A 26,867-nucleotide genomic window follows, 5' to 3' on the forward strand; every position below is an offset into this window, starting at 1 on the left:
GCACTATGGGGCCTTTATCCCCATCCACAGTATGTAGGAGGTTTGACTGAGCAGGGCCAGCTGGCTTGGCAGATCCTCTGGTATTGACTAACCAGGTGGCTTTTGCTAAATGCATGTCCCAGACTTTGAAAGTTCCACCACCAGTGTAGCTTTTAGCGACCCATTGTATCACTCAGTTTTCCCAGAGGCTGGCGCATGGTAGGGAATGTGATCTATCCACTCAATGCCATGTTCTTTGGCCCAGGCGTCTATGAGGTTGTTTCGGAAGTGTGTCCCATTATCTGACTCAATCCTTTCTGGCGTGCCATGCTGCCATAAGACTTCATTCTCAAGGCCTAAAATAGTGTTCTGGGCAGTGGCATGGGACACGGCATGAGTTTCCAGCCAATCAGTGGCTGCTTCCACCATTGTAAGCCCATAGTGTTTGCCTTGCTGAGTTTGTGGGAGCGTGATATTATCAATCTGCCAGGCCTCCCATATTTATATTTTGATCATCGTCCTCCATACCAAATGGACTTTAACTATTTGGCTTCCTTGATTGTGGCACATGTCTCACATTCATGGATTACCTGTGCAGTAACATCCATGGTCAAGTCCACTCCTCTGTCACAAGCCCATCTTTGTGTTGCATCTCTTCCCTGATGGCCTGAGGAATTATGAGCCCAGCAAGACAGAAATTGTTCACCCTTACAGTGCCAGTCCATATCTATTTGAGACACCTTGATCTTGGCAGCCTGATCCACCTGTTGGTTGTTCTGATGCTATTCAGTGTCCCGGCTTGTGGGTACATGAGCGTCTACCTGGTGTACTTTCACAACCAGATTCTCTACTCGAGCAGCAATATCTTGACATAATTCAGCAGCCCAGACGGGTTTGCCTCTGCTGCCAGTTGCTCCGTTTCCACTGCTGTAACCACCCCCACAGCACCCTTGCCACCATCCATGAGTCAGTACAGAGGTAGAGCACCGGCCACTTTTCTCACGCAGAGATATCCAAGGCCAACTGGATGGCTTTTACCTCTGCGAACTGACTCGATCTCCTTCAGCAGCTTTAGAAACTTGTTGTGTGTGGTTCCATAGAGCTGCCTTCCATCTTTGTTTTCCTGCAATGCAACAGGACCCGTCAGCAAACAGGGCATGTTGCTTCTCATTATCCGGTAGCTCAGTATATGGTGGGGCCTCTTCAGCACATGCTACCTCCTCCTCTGGCACCATTCCACAATCTTTGCCTTATGGCCAGTTTGTAATCACTTCCAGTATTCCTGGACAGCTAGGGCTCCCTATTTGAGCCCGTTGTGTGATTAATGCAACCCATTTGCTCCACATGGCATCAGTTGCATGGTGTGTAGAGGGGACACTCCCTTTGAACATCCAGCCCAGCACTGGCAGTTGGGGAGCCAGGAGGAGCTCTGTTTCAGTACCAATCACCTCTGAAGCAGCTCGGACCCCTTCATATGCTGCCAGGATCTCCTTTTCAGTTGGAGCCTAGCGGTCTTCTGAATCCTCCGTATCCCCAACTCCAAAACCCCAGGAGTCGACCCCGAGTCTCTCCTGGTGCTCTCTGCCAGAGACTCCAGGTAGGGCCGTTCTTCCCGGCTGCAGTATAGAACACATTGTTGTTGCTCTGGGCCTCCTATAAAATCATTCTTTTTCTGGGTCACCTAATGGAGAGGGCTGACAATCTGACTGTATTTGGAATTTGCAGTTTCCAGAAACCCACAACACCCAGGAAAGCTTGTGTTTCCTTTTTGTTAGTTGGTGGAGACATAGCTGTGATTTTATTAATCACGCCCATTGGACTCTGACGATGTCTATCTTGCCATTTTACTCCTAAAAACTGAATCGCCTGTGCAGGTCCTTTGACTTTACTATGCTTTATGGCAAAACCACCTCTCAGAAGGATTTGGATTATTTTCTCCCCTTTCTCAAAAACTTCTCTTGCTGTATTACCCCATATGATGATGTCATCAATGTACTGTAAATGTTCTGGGGCTTCCCCCTGTTCCAGTGCAGCATGGATCAGTCCATGGCAAATGGGGGGCCTGTGTTTCCATCCTTGGGGGAGCTGATTCCAGGTGTATTGGACAGCCCTCCAGGTAAAAGCAAACTGTGGCCTGCATTCTGCTGCCAGAGAGAAGGATGGAGAAAAATGCACTGGCAATATCAATCATGGCATAGCACCTGGCTGCCTTCACCTCTAGTTCATATTGCAGTTCCAACAGGTCTGGCACGGCAGCACTCAGCAGTGGTGTGACTTCATTTAGGCCACAACAGTCCACTGTCAATCTCCACTCTCCATCAGACTTTTGCACTGGCCATATGGGGCTGTTAAAAGGGGAGCGCATCTTGCTGATGACTCCTTGGCTCTCTAGTTGACAAATCAGTTTATGGATAGGGATTACAGAGTCTTGATTGGCTGATATTGCCATCAGTGCACGGTTATAGAGGCAATTAGCACCTGTTGTTCTTCAACCCTCAGCAATCCCACAACAGAAGGATCCTCTGAGAGACCAGGCAACACAGACAGCTGTTTAATTCCTTTTCTTTCTAAGGCAGCTATACCAAAAGCCCACCAATACACTTTTGGGTCCTTAAAATACCCTCTCCTGAGACAGTCTATACCAAGAATGCATGGAGAGTCTGGGCCAGTCACAGTGGGGTGTTTTTCCCACTCTTTTCCATTTAGGCTCACCTCGGCCTCCAATACAGTCAGCTGTTGAGACACCCCTGTCACTCCTGAGATATAAACAGGTTCTGCTCCTTTAAAATCTGATGGCATTAGGATGCATTGAGCACCAGTGTACACTAGAGCCTTGTACTGCTGGGGGTCAGATGTGCCAGGCCATCGAATCCACACAGTCCAGTGAACTCAGTTGTCCCTGTCCTCCGCCTGGCTGGAGGCAGGGCCCCTCTGATGTTGGTAATAATACTCGCTAAGGACAAATGGGTTAGTGTGGTGTGCACGGGTTTCAGCCTCATCTTGATCATTCACTTCTTGTGAGTACAAGTCGGAAGTTCTTCTCCTAGGATCATGAGCAAAGTTGACATTTCTGCTCTTTTTGTGCACTTGATCACTGGAAACCGGAACAGCATTTCTCCTGAAGGGAACCGTGTTCTGTACTTGTTCTTCCTTCCAGCTCAAATACCCACTCTTCTAGGAGGGAGGTAGGTTTTCCATCCCACTTCTTCCTGTCTTCTCCATGGTCATGCAGGCAATACCACAGCTTCCCCTATGGTGTGTGCCACGGTGTGTTCTCTTGAGTAGAGAAATGACTGCTCCTAATAGCTGAGATTCTAGTCCATGCAGGTGGGCAGTAGGACATAGCCTCTTCAAACTGCTGGAAATCTTGAGGTAATTTCTCCACAGCTGTGAGGAGGGGGGAAGAGCGACTTTCTTCATACTGTCATAGTTGGTGAGCCAGTTCTTCTACTGTTGGTCCCTCTTTGTCTCCCCAGTCCATTACTGCTAATGCACTGGCATATGATGAGGGAGTGCTCAGTACAAACCTTCCACATGGGCTGGGTGCACTGGACTTCATCTGGATTTGTGGGCAGCTGTGTGTTATCTGGGTCATAGTAAACTGTCTCCTTCACAGCTAGCTCCCTCAAGTATTGAATCCATAGTGGTCCACTTACTTGGATGACATACAAAAATCTTCCTTGCAGGATAACTCTCCCTCACACCTGACAGAAATCACCTCCAGAGACTGAGATTTTGTGTCTCCTTTCCAGTGGTGTTGTCAATGCCCCGTTCCCTAGACAGGGATCCCAGCTGTCTGGACTTCCTACCCTCTAGTTCCATGCTACTGACCCTGCTATCCCAGCACCGCAGCAGCCAGGTAACAAGTTGCTCACCTGGATGGTGGCTGAAATCTTTTTGCATGTCTCATAACTCACTCAGGGGTAAGGATTGGGTGACTATCACTGGCTCTGCCTTCTACTCCTGTTCTCGTGATGGGCCTCATTCATCATCACCCTGTACACTGCAAGGAGATTTTCTTGTGTATTTTTTTTTCTGCATGGGAGCAACTGACATGGTCATGTGTTGGTTCTCTGGTTCAGCTGCAGTGCCTGTCCTTGGGCTTGTGGTGGCTGCAGTTTCTGTTGCTTTGTTACCAGACTCTCTTCCTCTTGAGGGTGCTGAACAGTGTTTAATAGCACTCGGTAAGTGTGGGCTAGGCCCCAGCATGTTGCAGTGATCCGTGCCTCTGGAAGGCACACCTCTGGGTGACAACATACTTTTTCCAAATATTCCACTAGTTCCTCAGGATTCTGCACCCGTGCAGGAGTGAAGTTCCAAAACACCAGAGGTGCCCACTGTTCTAGGTACTTGCCCATGCTACTCCACACCCCCAGCCACTCATAATTCTCCAACCATGGGGTAGGTTTCCAAGTGATACTCTTAAATAGTTGCTTAACGCTGAACAAAACCTGAAACACATGCAGGAACACACTAGCTCCTAGCAGTAAGATGTTATCATGTTACTGTCAACATTCCAAGGATATTTGAAATTCCTGGATTTTTCAAACACAACTGTAAATAGCCCCAGGACCGATGACTGCATGCTATCATCAAAGAGCCTCACATAGTACAACAGAAACAAAACCTTAACCCAACTCTCAGGGAAGGTGAGCAACAGCATGGGGAATACATTTGGCAAGTGATAAAATTTTTACGGAGCCAAGCAATCAACATTTTACCCCTTTTGTTATTTAAAAAATACCCGCATTGCCGAAGGTTGGGTGTCAGAAACTGCTGAGTTTTGACCTCAGCTGCCAGCCAGACACCAGGTGGCCGGCTCTTCACCTCCCCCCTCCTCCTGGGTGAAACAGGGGTGGGACAAAAAGAAGAAAATTTGTAGGTTAAATAAAAAGAAAGAATTTACTAAATATATACAAGAGAACAGCAGTTACAATAGTGAGTCCAAAAGGAAATGGGTAAAGTGCAGCAGTGGCTTACGGAGCACAGCAACCGCCCCCACAGCAATATGTGACCAAACACCTTCCAAAAGCCAGGGTACACCACAGAGAGCCCGCACCTGCCTGTATACCCTGGGCATGACATCACATGTTACAAAATACGCCAATGATTGATCAATCAGAATCAGCCCTCTAGCTGTGCTTCCTCTCAACCCAGGGAAAGGTAACTCTATCGTGGTCAATACCAGGAAAAATATTTACATTCATATTCTCGCATTTATATTTATCTTGTGGAATATATATTTAAAAAATTATGGATCTTTGTATAAAGCCCACATATTTAGTTCTTGTCAGAGTTTGTACGAAACACAGCTATTTGCAATACTCAGAAAAAATTAACTCTAATTTAATTTAAAATTGGAATGCAAAAAACAGACTATAAGTGTTAACAGAAATGGGAATTTAAACATTAATTTTTTAGTCTAAGACAATCTGTGGAAACTTTTTTAAAAAACATTACATTATTGTTATGTACAACACTGTACGAACCACATTTAGCTTTAAGATCTACAGTAAATCTTATGTAAAGAAGGAATGTAACCATACAGTTGAATATTATTTCTGCTTAGGAACATACTCTATTTTTAAAAAAATATTAGCATCTAAATATATTAATATTTCAAGGCATTCATACTTCTCTTAAATTAACTTTTAGAGAACTGTCTGACAGTAACAAAATAGGCTTATCGTGACTGAAGGTATTATCTTTAGGAATCATCTTGAGGGTAGTATAATTTTTGAATGTGTACCACATGTAGAAGCTAAGACCTCAAGTTCTAATGTCTTTATTAAGTTAATAGTATAAAGAACTCATTTTTAATAACCTTACATTATAAAGCATCTTATTTTCTGCAGTAGTCTGATGAAAGTTGGACAAGTAGGATGTCACCAGCATTTTCACATATAGAATTATATGCACCAGGAACTCTGTGCAATACGCTACCTTTCTAAGTGGAATGAAAGTATCAATTATTTCTCCAGTAGAGAAGTTCATCACAAATCCTTGAATGGGTTCTGCTTCTCCAGGATAAGGCATTCCATTAACTGCAAAGAGGAGACCACCTGCAACAACATTAGATTTAGAATCCGTAATGAAGAATAAGGCATGGGTAAGTGTGGCCTGTATGAAACAAGTTGGTATGGCTTCTCTAAGGGGAAGTTATGCCTCACTTCTGAATGTGGAGAAAAAGCACATAGGTAAAGGAGATTCTATAGATATACTTGGATTTTCAGAAAACCTCTGACAAGGTTGTGCATCAGAGGTTATTAAAGAATGTGAGTTGTCACAGGTCTGAATGAAAGATCCATTAATAAACAGGAAGCAAAGAGCAGAGCTTAAGGGCAGAGCTTATAATTTTTCAGGATAAAGAAGTCTGAGTAGTGTGATCCTGCAGGGATCAGAGACAGTAATAATTCCATTCAATAGTCTTCATCAGTGACCTGAAAAATGGGGTGACCAATGACATCTCCCAGTTCGAGGAAAATACTGAGTTCTGCAGAGTAGTCAAAAGCTTGGTGATATTGAAAAAGTCTCAAAAGACTTTTTATAAGATGAGCTGTCAAACTGATGGCAGAAGAGCTTCAGCAAATATTAATGTAGAGTGGTGTTTCTACAAGAAAAAAATAAATCTAGGTCATGCCTACATGATGAGTGATAAAACACGATTTGGCTTGGAACTGACAGCTACAACTCAAGAAAGACATCTCCAAGCCAACACTGAAAGGTCTCTGAAATCTTTAGTTCCATGTGCAGTGACAGGAACAGTTCTGCCCCTATGCAAAAACTTAGCAAGCCCACATCTTGAGTACTGAGTGATGTTTTACTCTCTGCATCTCAAGAAGGTCCTAATGAAATTAAAGATGCTAGAAGAGAAAGGCAACTACAGTAGGCTGAAGCAATTAAATGGTTTATTAGGAGACACTAAGGTGGCTGGGGTTCTTAAGTTTGGAGAGCAGAAAGCTAAGAGGCAGAAGGTATGGGGAGTGTGGAGCTGTTATCCACCAACTCCCATAATACTGGGACTGAGAAGCACTCAATGAAACTGGGTCGCTTTTTTAAATTAAAAAAATAAAGTGGGTATTGACCTTCTGAAGCCTGTAGCTGCAGGAAGTCAAGGAGGCAGACAGTACAAGCCAGTTCAAAATGGGATTAGGAAAACTCATGGGCAATAAATCTACAGAAAGATACTTCAAAAAAGAGGTCAGGAACTACCTCCTAACACCCTTAAATAAAGTGCTTGTGAATGCATGAGGAGTAGAAGAGGAATGGACCACAGAATGCATCCAGGCTTACATATTCTCCTTAGAATGCCTCTGTTGCTGACATTGTTAGAGACAGAGCTATAGTTGTCAATTATCTCATCCTGTTCAGCATTTATTGGCAGATGCAAGAGAAAGAACCTTGCTATTAAATTTGATATCAACTACAGAGTCAGGAGCCTGAGATGACAAAATTCCTTATCCAGTTCTTGACATTTACATTACCTTCAGGATCAGTAATAAAAATGTAACCCAAAAATTTAATACAGTTATTGTTAACCAGATTGTGATATTAAAACCCACAACTTTTTCAAACTTTTTGCTTTCAGATTTTTTTGTTTTACGAAACCCAACACTTTTCTTGATAATTTGGAACCACTTTATTTTTCTATCTTCAATGGAGCTTGAAAAGAATATTTTAAAATATTATTAACTAACTATTGACTGTGCAGTCACTAGGAAGCACACAAGATCATCTACTTGTTGACATCACATTTAGGGAGTCTAATCAATCATTCTCAGAAGCAGAGATTTTACGCAAGCTTCCCTTTATCCTGCAACTAGGAAAACAGGATAGTTCCAAAATTTTCCATTACATCAGCTCTACTTTGAAAGAGAATAAATATCTGGCCTAAGCAAATGTGACAGCACTCTTCATAAAATAACACCGTGTACTGTGACATACTGGCATAAAGCAACTACTTGAAATCCGAAAAACAGGAAAAGATTATTACCTGGCACATATGAAACCGCAAACAACTCTCTTCCAAATGATTTGTGTTTGATTTCTCTTATGAACTCCCCAGTCTCTAACATGAAGCACTGAATTCGACCATTTTCCCTGTCTGCAACACATAGCTGACTGAAGTCAGGGATCAGGGCTAAGCTGTGAGGGATATGAAACTGTCCAGGTCTGGCTCTGCCTAAAGAAGTCTCTGCAATACAAAATATCCAAGTTTGTGTTAAAGTACACACTGAAACTATCAGTTTTGCTTTTAAACAGTAGTATGTCACTTAACACAATATGATACTGGGAAAATAATAAAGTCAGCTTGCTTTCTTCTCCTAGCAGTTTTACTCATTTAGGTAGGTAAACTGTAGTTTACCTACTGTGGTCTTTTGTGTTGTCTTTGTAAACCCTGAACTTTTGAATTCACAATTTCCCCATAATATCTGGCATAGTTTTAATGCCTGATACATAAGTCTGAGTCAGGCAAAAATGTAATTATTCATAAAACCTGTAAGGTATTTCAGTAATAGAAATTTATAAATAAAAGTAATGGCAACATCAGCAATCTCATGGTTCATGATGAGTTCATGATAACAGCAGTATGGGTAAAGTACCAAGAGCTCTGACCTGTACCTTCTCCCCACTGCATCACGTACAATCCTTTTGAAGAGAACTGGATGATTCGACTGTTACAGTAGCCATCGGAGACATAAATGCTGCCAGTGATTGGATCCACAGCCACATCAGTTGGTTGACAAAAATGATTTTTGTCACTGCCTGGTTGCAAAGCGACTCCTAACGTAAGTAATGGTTCTTTGGCATATGCTCCTAGTTTGAAAACCTTTTTTTAACCAATGGGAAAAAAGAGGTTTCAGTTATGGTAGGTGAAATATAAGAGGGATAACTGCCTATGGAAGAGTATCTATTACTGTGTATGAAATAAATTTATATGCTAAACACAATCTTAATACATTGACAATGACATCTATTCCGTTTTTCAGTAGTGTTAATTCTAGGAAATTTGTGCCTAAAATAAACTTTCCTGTTATTACAGCAAACAAATTCATTTCACATTATAGATTTAAGTACATAGGAGAATCTACAAGCAAAGATGTAGCAGAAAAATCTGTTCTTTTTCAAAATAATCACTGTTTAAAACCAGGTAGCATTATTTCTGAATACTATGTCCATGTAGGAAATTATTCAACACAACCATATTCCAGGAAGGCCACAGGAGTCAATTTCTGTAGGCATATTCTTAACGTTTATCTTAACAGGCCCAGATAAATAATTTATATCAAATCTCTAGGTAAAAAAACCAACATTTTTTGGCAAATATTAAGGTCCTGGTATTAAAGCTTCAAAAACATACCTGATGGAGAGCTACATCAGTGACCCAGTAGTTATTTTTATCTACACTCAAACCATGTGGTAAATAAAATCTGCAAGCACAAACGTAGAAGAATCAAGTTAAAAACATCTTTCAGGAAGAGTAATGTAAATATGAAGATTTCACTTTTTACCTATGGATCACAAATGCTGTACATACTAACTACCCATAGTATTTAATGAAAGAGATAGCTTTACAGACTAGAATTTTCTTAACAGGAGTGTTTCAGCTCTGAAATTCAATTGACGTCTGGTATCTCAGTCAGTCTAATATTTAGTATCCTTAAGGACAATGCACAATACTCACAAGCTCTGCATTTCTGTTAATCTGGCTGATGAAACTATATGAATTGCTAGAAAGCATAGGTGGTAAAGATGGTAAATTACTTTTAGTAGTTGTTGATTTTGCAATTATTAATTATATATTAATTTAAATAAAGAGGCTAAAATCACACAATGTAATATAAAACACCTGTGAAAATGGGTTTGAGGAATATCTGGAGTAAAATATACAGAAATGTTAGTCTATTAGTAAGAGCAAAAATAACTTACAGACTTTTGCCCATGGAATGAAGCAGTTTTGCATTACTTGGATTCAGGACAAGAATTGTGTTCTGTTCAATTGGTCCAAGTCCTCTTTGCTGATAAACAAACTTGCTGTCAAAAGAACTACACAAAAATAGTATAATAGAAAACCAGCATTAGAAAATTCCACTGAGGAACAATACACATGCAATTAAAGCCAAGTTTTGTAGTTTATTTCCCATGTGGGGTTATTGGCTTCTTTATTTCTTTAAATAAAACTTATTACTCTACTGTACGATGTAAGATTTATAGTATTGGATGTCTGAATTTCCTATTGAGGTTATGACTCCCAAACTCAGGGAGCACCAAATCAACATTGCAACAGTTAAGATAATCCTAAAGCAAGCAAGTAAAAAACCCTCTTTTAAAAAAAATTTTATTTGTTGTGGCAAATCAGAAATGGGAAATCAAACTATGAAGTCTAAGTGCATAATACAGCTAATCACCAGGGCATAATTGCCAGTAAAAACAGGTATACTTCATACTGTGTAAAGCAGTGTGTATTTTTTTTGTATATCTTTTGCATCGTCTGTTTTAAAACACAATTCAATATTTTGCTAGAGCTTACTATGGTAAGATTCAGGTTTTAAGGTTCTTATCCTTTTTAGAGTGTGCTTGCAGAAGGCTATAGGATATTGATGAGTATTTCTCCTACACCCACAACTCTGTTCTCAATTCTTAGGGTACATGGAATATATTAATCAACAACATTTAAACATGTCACTAATTCAGACATTAAGAACTAGGATTAACTTTCCAGAAGAGATTTATTAAGCATAAAATTATCACATGATTAGCAAAGAATAAAAAAAATAGTTGTCTGTAGCCCTATGGAGAAGTTGGCTATTACTCTAACCTGTTGAAATACACGTTCAGTATTCAATTAAGGTACATAGAAAGTAAATATTTTAAACAATATTTAAGTCTAAATGTTACAAGATAGTATTTGACTGTGGATGAAAAATGCGTGAATACAAGACATACTCCTGTGTCGCACCTTGTTTAAATCCATTTATTAATCCCAAGAAAAATCCAGCTATGATTGATGCAACTTGGTAAACAAGAATATACTTTGTAGTCACAGCGAAGGCAATGAATAAAGGTATTAAAACTTCATACTGTACAGTCATAGTAGCCTCACCTCCCATAACATTAAATATTTATATGTATGGAATTTTCAATGTGAAAAGCAATACTGGCTTCAAATATAACTAGAAAAATCTATGACGAATGTGTTTAAGTTTCTGCATAGGCTATGACTAAAAAATAATATGTAGATATTGCCATTACATATGGTAACTATCTGTGACTATTTATTTTGTTTCTGACAGAAGTCAGTAAATCCTTCTCAGTAGAAATGGTTAAACACAAGGTGATAGTTACTAAAACACTCTACTGAGCCTTCCTAAACACTGCCATGATACTACAGGGAGACATAGGGTAAATAGTACCTGTGGCACACAGGTATGTACCTATGTATCTAGACATAGGGTAAACATGTACCTATGGCACACAATGGCCTACTGATGTGTATCTGCTTGTTTGACCATGGTTCAGTAGATGTTGTTTTATTCTTTACCATTACTGACAGTAATCTTCCATAACAAGTTCTCTTGGTTTTAAACAGTTTTATTTAAAGGGAAGTCTAATACTCACAGGGACTTGCTCTAGGTATAGATGACCACAACTGGAGAACTAACACTGGACGGACTGAACTAATATTATTAATGTTCTTAATAATCAGCACAGCTAATCACAGAAAATAATCTTAGTGACAGTAGGTATTGTGCAAAAAAACCCATCAGAAAACAAGACTCTACTTCTGGAGAACTGACCATCTAGACAACTTAAAAAAATTATTTGCTTTCCTTATTATGATTTTCATTCTCAGTAACAGTGCTATTGAGACTTCTAAGTATTCTCTGCTAACAACTACCCAGCTCTTCTCAGAACTGAGTGCTTTCAGTGTAAATAAGAGATTGTATAGTGTTTTATGCAAAGGAAGCCTACTGAACTTTGAAATTAGTTTATGGGAGTGATCTTCCATGCATCTTCTCCCTGTCAAATTTCCTTCTCTAGGAGGAGGACTGGCATGCTATAGAAGCACAGTCATTCTTCTTCCTGGTGTTTGAGACCAATATCCCAGGTAGTCAATGTTCCTTTGTTTCAACTGATAAATGAGGACAAAAATAATGCTGTCTACTGCTAGCTTAAAAGAAGCAAGACCAAAACCAACCAACCAAAATAACTGAACACCTTATGATTAAATGTCACATTGCTCTGCAGCTTGGTTTTCCAATAGGTTCTGCAGTTTGATATCAAAAGACCAATAAAATATGCTCCATATGTCACTACTAAAACTCCAATGTAATTCCATAGCTATTTTTCTTCTTTACAGCTGGCCACTTCATACTAATACAAACAATTTATTGCTAACTCTAATGTCCTTCTGCTGAGCCACATATTTTCTTCTCAACAGCACACGCTGCAAAGAGCAAAGACTGTTCTGAAACTGAGAAGATGATGTGGTAAAAGAGCCTGATTTATTTAAAAGGATTTTTTAAAAAAAAAAAAAAATCATGAATAGAAAGAATGCTACAGACACTGAAAAGCTGCTACTGTATTACAGAGCTTGTCATTGCATAACTGCTTTTCTGTTTTAAAGCAGACTGAAGTTGCCTTATAAAAGAGCACAGACCATTCACCTAGCTCTAGTCAACTGAATGAGAATCCAGCTTTTATGGCACATATTAATGTATTTGAAACATTTGTGCATTGCCTAACAGCACAGATAATTCTTGTTTATTTTGTTTCTACACTACACTGGTGAAGTATTGAAACAAAGAAAATAAAATCTAGGATTTCAGGCTTCATCACGTATATGAATTGGTAAGAACTAAATTAACTGTGTATTTACTGCTAATGATAAACATTAACTTAAAAATCTGGTTACTTCTTATTCCTCCCGATACAACAGTCATGATAAACCCCTTTCAAATTCTCTTTTTTAATTATTATTATTCCTTTTTATTGACAAATGAGAACAAATATGCTCCTTTATTTTCAGCATAACCCCTGAAAGGGAGCCCAGACTATTTTATGTGCCTATGATTTACCTGAAGATAAAAAGGGAAGGTTGACTGGCTGAGCACATGTCTGTGTGCCTCTTCTTGAAGCACAAGGCTTGGACAATAGGCCCATTGACCTACAGATGAATCCTGTATATTTTATAACTGATAACCATTGTGCTAATAGGTACGATACTAAGTTATAACAAACAACCTATCCTGATGTAAAAGGTGGGAGGCGTTTTAGCCTGAGCAGCAGGCTCTGAACCAAAACTGTTAACTCAGTATGTAATCCTTAATGAAATATGCATGGAGGATGTAGCTATCTTGAAAGTACCTTTCCCTTCCTTTGTATGTGATTACAACAACAGAGTCATTGAGGCAGGTGTCTGTCCCTGAGACCTGATGTAAGACCTTGCACATAATCCCATCAGATAAGCAGAGAAACTCCCTTAGCTTCTTCCTCGACCCCTGGCCAGGCTCTGGGGGGAACCTAATGTGAGACCGATACCAGATATTTCCGCTCAAAACAAAGTTGCCAGCTATTCTGGCTTGCTGATTTTTTGAGTATATAAGGCTGGGCCCGCTCACAGCGACTTTGGAAGCCTCACCTATGGGTGGAACGCACCGCGTAGGATTTCCCACTTGCCGGTACAGGCTCTGCAAATCCTCGCTGTAACCGGGGCTGCCCAGCGACCACGGATCTGGGTGATGGTAATGTATGCAAGTGGTGATGGATCTTTTCTTAATCACTATTTTCTCTCTCTCAGGTAGTAATGATCTGATGCATTACCCTGTATTTTCCTATTTGTTTAAGTGCCCTGTTCTGTCTTTTCTAACTGTATGTTTTCTGTATTACTCTGTAATATTTAGTTATTTTTAGAAAAATACACCTGCTCTTTTCACTCTGGTGTCTGAGTTTAATTGGTATCCCTAATCAGCAAAAAACTTCTCTGTGCCACAATACATGAAATAACTGCTTAACCACAGGCACATTTTCCAAATATACTGTTTTAAAGTCACAAAACTATATATTGTGTATATATTATATGCATATGTACTATATATAAATAGGTCTACAGAAGTTTTAGCTTATCTGGTTTAAGGGTTCCTTACCTTCCTAAATATTGATTAACAGGGCTCCACAAGAAGAATAAAAAAACCAAACTTGTGAACAAAACCCCTCTGAAATTAATTAGGATTTCATGTGTACTTATCTTTACAGAAAACATATAACCAGCTTCAGTTAACAGCAGCTCATCTTACATCTTGGTTACGTATCTGGGACTGAATGCCTTTGATCATATTTACAAGGCCAGGCAGTTTCACTTTGTTCCAACTTCAGTCTCCACATGATGGCAAATATGGAAAGCTCCAACACAAGACTGATGTACAGATTAACACTACTAATACTAAAAATAACACAAAGCATTTTTCTGGGAAGTCTGATAATCACAGGCTAGAAATACACAGAATATGAACAACGGCTGCTGTCAAAGACAGGGCTGAATTAAGTGAACCTATAGCATTACCCAGCACAGTTGGTAGGTATATGAATTTCCACACTCCAGTCCACTGCTCTGATATTCTGGACCACACCATAAGAAAACTGAAGTTCAATCTGTCTCAACATGATTGATTCATTATGCTCACTTGCTATTTTAGGGAACATTTTTTCACTTTGCTTTGTTTAAAATCTGTACTGCTTGGTCTCAAACTCCAGTTTTGTGTTGTGAGTTTATCTCAGTTGCCAGGCACTAGAAAATACTGCATCTTAGAAGTAAGAAATGAAAATAACTGCTAGCCTATTTTCAAATCTGTTTTTAATTCTTTCTTCAGTGACACAAAGAACTGCACTTATGTTCATGCGTAGGAGGACGAGAAAACAAAACCCAGTATCAGCTTTTACTTGAAGCTTGAGTAATACAAGTTGCAGCAAGCATCACTCTTTCAAATTTTATAGTCCATATTTATATGCACTTCAGCTGGAGATCACTGATATAATGCATGAGACATAAATGATTGCCTGATCTCTGCATTATGTTATTTAGCTAAAGATCCCAAAGAACCTACTTTCCTTCATAAAGCAGTATTCTAAGCATAATTTCTCACTGTAAGGTTGAGAAAGCTGCCCCTCTAATTTTCAGAAACTATATTATCTGAAAATGAATTAATTGGGAGTTGAAAAAAATCCTCCTGTTTAACCTTATATACATGGAGAACAGACACTTAGAAGATTTTAAAAGTGCACTTAAAAAGGGTACTACGTACTATTCTATTATAGCCTAATACTATTTCCTCCTTGTATTGTGCTACAACTTCATGGATTTTTTTCCAAATTGTCCATCTAAACAGTCAGACATACAATTTTAAAGCTCAGAGACATAAGGATGTTGTACAAAAGGAAACATGGTACTTTATTTGGAATGTTCTGTTCTTAAAAGAACGTATCTTTGAGCATATTACTTTACAAACCCTAGAAAGATGTCCATTATAAAGTTTGGACTTTTTTGTTGTTTCGAGTGACACTAAATGCAGTAAATTTTATGAAAAAAGTAGAAGAAATCATGTTTTGAGAGAGTGCCCTGTAACAATCCAATTTTGTTCAGTGGACATAAACACAAGAAAGAATGAAGATACACTGGAGCTGCTTTGCATGTCTTAAACCCAGGTGCTAACAGTAGTATTCCACAGTAAAATGTCATTCTCCCAGGCTAATTAGTCCTGCTAAAAGACATGGAGAAATGCGGATAATTAATCTGAGTAAATATACTAACATGGTCATACAGTTTAAGGATCTAATGTACTACGTTCTTTTTCTCTAGACACATTCTTACCATATTAATGACCCAGCAACCCCATCATCTTGAACTGACAGTCACCACTCCCATTCTAAGCCTCCCAAAGGCACTTTCAGCTGAAGAACTGAATTTTAAATAGAAAAGGAACTTCAATCTGTATTTTTGTTTCTTGAGAAGGTATACAAACAGCACACACCAGTCTGACCTTCTAACATGTCACTGAGCAGAATATCTACTTACTTTTCATCCCAGACATGATCACCTCTGTGGAAGATAACTAGGTTATTTTCAGCATCCAGAGCCAACCCAGAAACTTGGCCTAGTTTGAGGTCTAACCCAGGCCACTCCACAGCCTCTTCTACATGGAAATCTGACCAAAGAAACAAATAAACAAAAGATAGACATTCATGTAGTATATTTGTAAAAAAACCCCATGGTTAACTGGCATTTGGTACAGACTGTTGGAATTTACATGGACATTTTTTTACATGCAGTGTTTTCATTAATACATTACAATTTAATTCCAAACACAGTTTTATTATAGTAAAGCATGCACAAGCACTGGCATCCTGTTATATATAGGATGACTGAACTTCAAAACTGCTTTTGACTCCATTATTTTCTTAATCTCATAAGGATAGATATGCAGACTCTAGAAGTTTTAGCATTGTGCGAATACTTTCTACATCAAAAGATTATAGAAATATACAATACTATACAAAATCAGCAGGCAAATTTAAATATTAGCCTATCAGTGTTTTACTAAAAAATGTGTAACAAAGCCTATGAATCACACTATCTAAAGTGGGTGACTCATGACTTTTTTTTCAAAAAAGCTTTAAATACTAAGAAAAAAAATACAGGAAAGGAAGAAAAACAGCAAGAAAAAGCAAATAAAACAGTAATTCTGTTAATTTTGCCTATGGCATCTCTTACAGCCAACATATGCATTAGTTCTGAATAGTGTTTGTATCCTAATCCAAGTATTATGGGCATGAATAGGAAATAGATGTCTAAATCTGATGACAGAGATGAATAAAGTTACAATATCTGTCACTGTTTATGCTGTGACACACTTTTTAAGTACTGGATAGTTTCTGAGTAACACAAATCTGATTTTCACACTAAATCAACAGCACAGGATTAGCAAGTGAACCACTAGTAAAAAGTCAGATACTTCTTGTGTTTGTCTTAAATCCTAAAACTCCTCACGCAAGCGAGACATATTTAAAGATGAAAATTAAAAATGCAAAAAGATGTTTAACTTTTTGTTTTATGTAAAAACAAACGTATACTTATTAAAGGTATGAACAGTCCAAAATCTGAAAAAGTTGCAAAGCATTAGCTACAAGGATTAATTCCTCACAAACAGACAATTTAAATGCTATTTGGAAGAAGTTGGTCTGGGGTGCTCTGGCAGTATAAAGAGATAGTTGAACAGTATTTCTAAAATAAAAAATGTAATGGCAAGACAAATATCACCAATTCTGATAAAAGAAACAAAACCCCAATAATCCTACATGATAGGAATATTATAATTTCCTCCTTCCAGAAATCAATTCAGATATTTCTAATGTGCAGAATTTTTATGTAGGTATGTATAGCCTAACTATCGGTGAATAGAAAGCAATTTCTTTGCAGTTAGACGAAACCAGGGATGTTTCCCTAGTATACAATGTGTTTGACATCATCATGCTGTACTTTCATCTCACCCAAAGTTTGTGTGTTTTGCTGTAATCCTAAACACTGGTCACTGGGGTACCATCTAGACAGGTGAAATGTATCCTTATTCACAAAGTGCCAGGGCATCTGTGCTTTGGAACAAGGCAGATCACAAACCTTAATACAGAGCACCCAAAGAATTTGAGAAGGTTCAGCTGGAGGTAAATCTTCTAATGAAATGAAAGGTGAAAAGGGAAACACTATACAAAATCTTGAGGTCATTTTTGTAACCCAGATGTTCTGATAAGCACCACCCTCCTTCCATTTCACTTGGAAGAGATGTAGTCTGAGCAGTAGCAGCAAGGACGGGGTGGAGGGATGTACTGGGTCTGGCTGAACTGGAATTGGTTTTCCCCTGTAGCAGTCCTCACGGTGCTGTGGTTTATGCTGGGAGATGGCAGGGTGTTGGTAACACTCTGGGGTTACGGCTGCTGCTGAGCAGTGCTTACACAGCACCAAGGATCTTTCCAACATTTCCCGCAGTGGGATGGGCTGGGCAAGATCTTGGGAGGGGACACAACCAGGACAGCTGACCAGAACTGACCAAAGGGATATTCCAGACCATATGACGTCTCCTCAGGATAAAGCTGGGAGAAAGGAGGAAGGGGGTGGAGTCACCCTTGGTCCTCCGAGGCAACCACTACACATATTGGAGCTCTGCTTCCTGAGAAGGCCCGACATCGCCTGTCCATGGGAAGTAGAGACTAAATCTGTTTGCTTTTGCTTCCGCGCACTTTGTTTGCTTCTGTTTTGCTTCTGTTTGCTTCACTTTGCTTATATTAAAACTGCTTTTGTTTCACCCGCAAGAGTTAGTTTATATTCTTTCCCCTCTTTGCCCTGTAGAGAAAACAAGGGGAAAAGTGTGTGTGGGGGGGGAAGTGATAGAGCGACTTGGTGGATATCTGGCATTTAGACAAAGTCAAATCCTCACAGTCTATTCTGGCGCCCAACGTGGGGCAAAACAACGGCAGTTTTATATTAAACGTGCTGTAGCTATAGTAGTTATTAAGCAGCAAGCTCTTGTGCTGGTCACGGGCTTGTTTATTGCGCTGCTTATCTTTATTTTTGTTAAGCTCGGGAACATGCTGCAAGGAATCTGGAACATCATGAGTGGTTTCATTTTGCAGGCTCCTGAGGTACTTATTCATCCTTATGTTACCTCATTGATACTCTTTATTAATGCTGTTTGCCTGTTGTGGGTTGTGTGGAGCTTGGTATGTTTTTGGTGTAAGAGAAGGCAAATATTGAGAGAATCGGTGTCAAAATGTGCTCTGAGGCGGCCTGTTCCTGGGTGGCAGGGAGAGTGGAAGGAATTGGGCAGATTCCTAGGACAGTTATCATCTCCTGTAGCCTGGGATATCACCCCTGAACAGGCAAGCAACCCCACAAAATTGACACACCACCTGATAGAGGGGTGCCTTGCCTATCCCAATGAGAATCAGCAACTTTAGCACTGTCCTGAGGCCTGGCCTGTGCTTACCGAGCTGCATTCAGTACTCTCAAAGGACTGTGGTTGACATGGGAACTCAAACAATAACAACAACAACAGAGATTGCCCCAGTAGTAAAAAACAATGGACAAGGAGAACAACAGGCCCATACCCTCCATTAATAAGGGAGGAGAAAGAAGAGGAAGAAGCTGGTCCTTCAGCAAAGGTGTCGGAAGAGGGAATAACAGAACTGAAACAGGAGGCAGAAACTACCCGGTCCCTGACGTCATCGGAACTGCGAGATCTGCGGAAAGACTATTGCTGCCAGCCGGGTGAGCGGATCGCTGCCTGGCTGCTGCGATGCTGGGATAATGGGGCGGATGCTCAACAACTGGAAGGTAAGGAAGCCCAACAGCTGGGTTCCCTTGCTAGAAGTAGAGGAATTGAAAGGGGAATTGGAAAAGAGACAGCAATTTGCAGTCTGTGGAGACGGCTCCTTTCAAGTGTTAAAGCAAGGTATCCTTTCAAGGTAGATCTTATGGACAACTTCCCAGGGAAGTGGACTACTGCAGATGAAGGTGTCCAGTACCTGAGAGAATTAGCAGTGATGGAAGTCATCTATGGTGATCCAGATAATGATGAAGCCCCTAAAAATCCAGAGGATGTCCCATGCACACTGGCCATGTGGAGGAAGGTGATTAAAGGTGTGCCATCCTAGTATTCTGCCGGGTTGGCCATGATGTACTACCCAGAAATGGATTCAGAAGGACTAAGATGTACGCCAACTGTGGAGGCAGTCTCTTCCTGGATTCAGAACTTTGAAGAGAGTCTTGGTACCTCCTCATCTCTACGGGCGAGTGACCTGGATGTTAGGAGCTCCCCAAGAAATCATTTCTCTTCTGTCCCAGTCAGGGGGAAAGGGAAGCCAAGGCGCATGACACGTGGCGAACTCTGGTTCTTCCTGCACGACCAGGGGGAGGACATGAGGAAGTGGGATGGTCAACCCACCTTTAAGTTGGAAGCACGTGTACATGAATTGTGAGGAAAGACCCCTGCCAAGAAGAAGACTTCCAAGAAGGTTGTTAATGTAGTTGGTGTAAAACCACAAGAGAGTAACCAGCGATCTCCCAGACACAGGAAGACTGAGATCACCTCACTTGACCCTGAAGAAGGAACCTCCGGCCTGGCATGGCAAGGTTCAGACAGTGAATACTCTGACCAAGAACGGGAATAGAGGGCCCCTGCCTCCAGCCAGGAGGAGGAAAGGGATGATCGGGTGTATAGGACAGTGTGGATTTGATGGCCTGGCACATGAAATCCACAGAAGTACCAGGCTTGAATCGACACCGGGGCACAGTGTACACTAATGCCATCAAGTCATAGAAGGGCAGAACCTATCTGGATCTCAGGAGTGACAGTTGGGGCTGTCAAGAACTATCAGTATTGGAGGCCGAGGTTAGCTTGACCAGGGACAAGTGGGAAAAACATCCCATTGTAACTGGCCCAGAAGCCCCTTGCATCTTGGGCATTGACTATCTCAAGAGGGGATACTTCAAAGACCCAAAAGGATACCGATGGGCTTTTGGTGTGGCCAGTGTGAATACAGAAAAGGTAAAACAGTTGTCTAATCTGCCTGGCCTCTCAGGAGATCCTTTTGTTGTGGGACTGTTGCAAGTTGAAGAACAACAGTTGCCAATTGCTATGAGGACCGTGCACCGACGGCAGTATCGTACAAACCGAGACTCTCTGGCTCCCATCCAAGAATTGATTCGTCAACTGGAGAACTAAGGTGTCATAAGTAAGACACATTCGCCTTTTAATAGCCCAATATATCTGGCGCGAAAGTCTGATGGAGGGTGGAGGTTAACAGTAGACTATTATGGCCGGAATGAAGTGACGCCACCACTCTGAGTGCTGTTGTACCAGTTATGTTAGAGCTCCAGTATGAACTGGAGTCAAAGGCAGACAAGTAGTATGCCACAATCGACACTGTCAATGCATTCTTTTCAATTCCTTTGGCAGAAGAGTGCAGGCCACAGTTTGCTTTCACATGGAGGGGTGTCCAGTATACCTGGAATCGACTGCCCCAGAGGTGGAAGCACAGCCCCACTATTTGTCATGGACTAGTTCAAACTGCACTGGAAAAGGGTGATGCCCCTGAACATCTACAATACATTGATGACATCAATGTGTGGGGCAATGAGGCAGAAGAAGTGTTCAAGAAAAGACAAAGAATAATTGAGATTCTTCTGAGAGCTGGGTTTGTCATAAAGAAAAGCAAGGTCAAGGGACCAGCACAAGAAATTCAGTTCTTGGGAATAAAATGGCAAGATGGACGCCGTCATGTGCCACTAGATGTTGTCAACAAGACAGCCGACCAACAAGAAGGAAACACAAGCTTTCCTAGGACTTGTGGGATTTTGGAGGATGCATATTCCAGGTTACAGTCAGCTTGTGAGCCCTCTCTATCAAGTGACCCGAAAGAAGAACAATTTTCAATGGGGTCCTGAGCAGCAACAAGCCTTTGAGCACATCAAACAGGAGATAGCTCGGGCGGTAGCTCTTGGTCCTGTTTGGACAGGGCCAGCTGTGCAAAATATACTTTACACATCAAATGGGGAGCACGGACTCACATGGAGCCTCTGGCAGAAGATACCAGGTGAAACTCGAGGTCGACCACTGGGATTTTGGAGCCGGGGATATTGAGGATCAGAAGCCCACAACACTCCAACTGAAAAGTAGATACTGGCAGCATATGAGGGGATTCGAGCTGCTTCAGAATTTGTTGATACAGAAGCACAGCTCCTCTTGGCACCACAGTTGCCTGTATTACATTGGATGTTCAAAGAAAACATCCCTTCCACACACCATGCAACCAGTGCTACCTGGAGTAAATGGGTAGCGTTAATCACGCAATGGGCTCGAGTGGGGAAGCCCAACCATCCAGGGACCCTGGAAGAGATCATGGACTGGCCAGAAAGTAGAGATTTTGGAGCGTTGCCTGAGGAGGTGGCTCGTGCCCAAGAGGCACCACCATATAACGAGTTACCAGAATATGAGAGGCGTTATGCTCTCTTTACTGATGGATCCTGTCATGTGGTAGGAAACCATCGGAAGTGGAAAGCTGCTGTGTGGAGTCCCACAAGACAAGTCATTGAGGCCACTGAAGGAGAAGGTGAGTCAAGTCAGTTTGCAGAAGTAAAAGCAATCCAATTAGCCGTTATGTTTGCTGAACGGGAGAAGTGCCCAGTACTATATCTCTACATGGACTCCTGGATGGTGGCTAACGCCCTGTGGGGGTGGCTACAGGAGTGGAAGAAGACTAATTGGCAGCGCAGAGGTAAACCCATCTGGGCTGCTGCATTGTGGCAGGACATCGCTGCCCAAGTGGAAAACGTGTCTCTAAAGGTACGTCATGTAGATGCTCATGTGCCCAAAAGGCGTGCCACTGAAGAACATCAAAACAATGAGCAAGCAGACAAAGCTGCCAAAATTGAAGTAGCTCCGCTGGACCTGGACTGGGAGCGTAAGGGTGAGCTGTTTGTAGCTCGATGGGCCCATGAAACATCAGGGCATCTTGGCAGAGATGCAACGTACAGATGGGCTTGTGATCGAGGGGTGGACCTGACCATGGAGTCACTCATGGGATGGTCTTTGCTCAGGGACCTGGATGTACTTGGTGGGTAATGCGGGAGGATGGGACTACTCAGTGTGTAACTCAAGAACATTTAACCTTGGTGGGAAAGTAATCTGTGGGATGAGTTGTATGTTGCAGGAAGTGATGGAGGAAGTAGGAATGACGAAGAGTGAACCAGATACATGCAATATGACCCAAACCTAGCCGGTGCTGGAGTCCAACAGTCAAGCATACTTCTGTCCTGAACATCTATCTTGACAGATGGAAGCCAAGTCACTGAACATCTGAAGGAGTGAAGAAAGCTTATGTAAAAAATTATTTTTTACAATCTACACAGGGAAAAGATAAAACCAGTGCTGAAAACCTACCACAGACCAAGAGATGATTTTATCTTTGTAGTTTTAGGTACCATAGCTAGAGTAGATGAGGGAGAAACTCTTTAGGCTAACACCAGACCTAACACAAACCAGCAGCTGTAGTGAATCCAAGACAGTAACCAGAAACTTCCAAAACAAGAAATTCTACTCTGGAGCAATTTTAGATGAAAAAAGTTCCAAGCTAAAAGAAAATCTGTTAAGAAAAAAATTATACATATTCATACTTCTGTACAGTTCAGTTGGTCACAGCAGGTGCAGTACCAAGTGCATTCATGGACATTAGGATTTTGAAAAGAATAGAAGGATTAAAATCCAGCGTCTGCTTCCTCACTTGCTTATCCCATATCAGTCCAAATTAACTTGCAGAAAAAGGCCTCTGAGCCTTTTGCAAAAAAGCTAGAAAAATTAAAAGGCTAAATATAGAAAGCCTAAATTCTGGCTTCTGTAAAATTCAGTCTCTTAAAAGGCAGGCACTATAAAATACGAAAAGTTTATACTTACTCTTAAAGCCTAAAAGATTTCTGACAGATCAAAAATAATAAAATGAATATACAGTAAAATACAATCTAATCACAAGAACTCCAGCCTCTACACAACTTGTAGGTTTTCTCACACTTTTCTAAAATTGGTTTATTATTGTTATATTTTCTTTTCCTTTTGCAAGTCTTATACTGAAGGTCCTTTGATATGGTTTTATCTTAAGACAAATAGCTTTTTACATAAACTTACTAAATTTAGACTTCATTCTTCTAAGACATTATTAATTCCCTATAAAACTAAGTGGTCAATGGAAAAGTTACACATGAAATCAATGAAAATTACTCTTCCCCATTAAAATAATTTACAATTACTTAAAAAATATATAAACAACAGTTTTGTTGTAAATGAGATTTCTAAACAAAGTAGCATATCTTCTACCTTGTAATTTACAGTAATTCCTTTCACCAATAAAACTATAAAGAATTACACAGATTTAGAACATACAAATCAACCTCTAAGTGAAAGAATAGAGCCTTATTTATTGGCAAAATTGCAATTTACTGTCCAGAAATCCCTGGAAGCTTTTGCTAGCTTTACAGATTTTAGCCATGTTGCATTTGCTCTGCCATCTCTACACTTGCATTTACTCTACACTGCCATCAGACTTGTCATCCTGATGACTTGAATCTTGACAAATATAAGTAAGCAATGAAGAAAGGAGTTTTAATAATTTGAAAAATCACACTGTTTGCCTTAATTAGCAGGTATAATTGTACTTGTTGCAGTGATGTTGAACAACCTGACTGATTAGTGACTATGCTTGTGATAAGAAGATAACAACAGTGCAGGAAGAGCAGTAATATGAAGTTATAAAACATAACATTTATAATCTTACTTAACATATTGGTTACTTGCTCTTTCAGGCCAGTTACATGTTTAAATGGGGAATATTTGCAAGACTAAAAATATTAAACTATTTTAATTCTGGTAATATTTAAACAGTTAAATGAAATTAATTTAACAGCAACCAGAGTCTTGTCCAAAGAAATATTGAGAATTTTTAAATTCAATATAGAAAAGAATTTTATGAAGGGGCCAAATTTTGTTTAATAAATCAAGGCAAGCTAAAACAATTTATGTTCCACTTCTTCCTCTGAAAAGAAAAGTTCTGTTATGGAAGATTTTGTTCTTCTAATATGTAAATGCTCCCCAAAACAGAAACTAAACATGTGCTTAAAGATTTTATTGCTATAAAAAGTTTTTTTGTCAGAAGATGATGCTGATGGCTTCTGCAGTTCAGAATTTCAGTAGTTAGTTACAAACATTAAAAAAAATCAATGCCAATTAAGATAATTTCAGGGTGTTTTTTTTCTGTAACTCAAAACTGCATAATTTGAAATCCATTTATTATTTAGTACTCCACCAACAAATTCCCCCAAAATATGTATCTACTAAAGTAGTCAAGGGAATGATTTCTGTTGTTAGAACTTACGCCATATGGTGTGCCAACCAAGACATTTATTCAGTTCATTGACACTCCCTCCTCTGGATCATTTAAAACAGAACAGAAATTTCTTTCCCCCCTGCCTCTACACACCACATGATGAATTGAACTGGTTTTGCAAAAATACAAACTACATTACTCTTCAGAGCATTTAATTTCAGTGTTGCAAGTATGTTTAATTTAATAAAATGACTTATTATTTACACTTATGTCACACACATGCGAACATCTCACCTGTTTTTGCCCTTGTGCCAATAACCTGACAAGCTCTCATTTAGCTGACTAGAATAACATAACATTGGAAAGTCCTCATCTTTGCTTTACAGTTAAATACAAACCCAGAATTCTGGTGATTTGAATACTCTAGCAGAATCTCACATAAGTGGAGACAAGACACGTTAATATTTTGAACTGAAATAAAAATTAAATAGATGATGAAATATGTACATTTGTGTACAACAGTACTTGAAAACATCAAGCTGGCTGGTTGCAATGTAACAGCAAGCATGTGATGCTACAGCTTATGCATATAGATGACTTTCATGCATACATACCAGTTTCTTTTATGAGATACTCATCACATGCTGCATTATCTGGCTTTCCACATTAGCAAGACTAAGCACAATCAATATCACATAGAACAAAATGTAAGTAAAACAAACACAGTGCTTCTGTGGTTTATGCTGTCATAGAAACCTGAAGGGAATGAATTATACTCCTAGTATAATGAAACAGCTTGTCCAAGAATATTTGGATAGCTAAGTCTAATTTGAAATAAATATGCAGAAAAATTTGCTTCAGAAGAATTTTTTGAGGATTAGCTACCACTCCTTCTGGAGGAAAGACATCCAATAGAATTACAGCAATAAATTTTATAAAATTCTGTACCTGACAAACGAAGTTGATCAGTAAACTCATAAACTGCATTGATTATCCCAGTGACCATCTTGTAGTGGTTACCTCTACTAAGAAAATTCTTCACTTCCCATGACTGTGTTTACCATGTTTTAGCAAAATTGATATAAAAACATTAAGTAAAAGTTTTGAGACTAGAAAAAATACTTTACATTCCAAAAAAGTACTGCTATTGTGCCATTGGTATACATTCTTTTTTCACATATAGAGGGGGAAACAACCCCACTGAAATACTTCTAAAATAGGAGAATATTTCCATCATTAGGAAAACTGTCACATAAAGTACTTCCAAGCATCAACTGATATTCCCTTCAGATTTTGCTAATGCGGATCACAGATCTTACACTGCATAAAATTAACCCCTAACCCACCTCCTGTATGTTCTTTTTCACAGCTTCCCTCACCATGTTTAGGCCGTTGTAAAGAGAAATGTCTGTTCTCTGGTGGCCTCAGGGTAGACTCTAGTCTGTGAAATCTGTGAATTCTGTCTCTGACAAGAATAGTATTGTCCCTTTCATCACGATTTGTGATCTCTCTGGCAAGATCCTTCTTTTGGACTACATTAGCAATCTCAGCTACAAGATAGGATTCTGACTTTTCTGTAGGGTTATGCTTATGCACATGCAAAACATCTTCCCTTTCTCCTAGCAGCTTGGAAAGGAGCGAATAGAAATCACCTGCACAGAAAAGAGAAAAGATAAGAGGAAAGGAGGGAAAAAACAATTATAACAGATTGTGTAGTTTTAGAAACTTCAGCAAAGTATAACATAACAAAGTTATTCAAATGGTCATTGTCAAAAGTAGTATAAGAGGGAACTGGGAATTGAATGAGCCAAGACTCTGGTATGAAAAGATAATGGTAAATCTTTATCAACTTTAATTTACATATAAATGTCCACTTTTACCTGACACTCTGGCATCAAATAATTATCACCTCTACACAGAGGTTCTTGGGAACAAGAAAAAGAGAAAAAGGAAAGGGGGGAAGGGGC

General features: G+C 39.9%; 1 protein-coding gene across 9 annotated transcripts in view; it reads right to left on the reverse strand.

Annotated features, from left to right (window-relative positions):
* Positions 1–26,867, reverse strand: part of PAM (peptidylglycine alpha-amidating monooxygenase) — a 135,461-nt gene that overhangs the window by 14,710 nt on the left and 93,884 nt on the right. For 4 of the 9 annotated variants that reach the window (XM_026865663.1, XM_026865664.1, XM_026865665.1 and 1 more), the window contains 7 exons: positions 26,247–26,552; positions 16,052–16,181; positions 9,910–10,026; positions 9,341–9,410; positions 8,596–8,809; positions 7,973–8,173; positions 5,923–6,041 (listed from right to left, as the gene is read on the reverse strand). In XM_026865663.1, coding sequence (XP_026721464.1) covers positions 5,923–6,041; positions 7,973–8,173; positions 8,596–8,809; positions 9,341–9,410; positions 9,910–10,026; positions 16,052–16,181; positions 26,247–26,552 — 1,157 coding nt within the window. The remainder of the gene's footprint in view (positions 1–5,922; positions 6,042–7,972; positions 8,174–8,595; positions 8,810–9,340; positions 9,411–9,909; positions 10,027–16,051; positions 16,182–26,246; positions 26,553–26,867) is intronic. The other 5 variants (XM_026865670.1, XM_026865666.1, XM_026865667.1 and 2 more) reach the window with 4 other exon arrangements.

Source organism: Athene cunicularia, assembly GCF_003259725.1.
Source record: "Athene cunicularia isolate RWA chromosome Z unlocalized genomic scaffold, athCun1 chrZ_part1, whole genome shotgun sequence".
NCBI classification, from domain to species: Eukaryota; Metazoa; Chordata; class Aves; order Strigiformes; family Strigidae; genus Athene; species Athene cunicularia.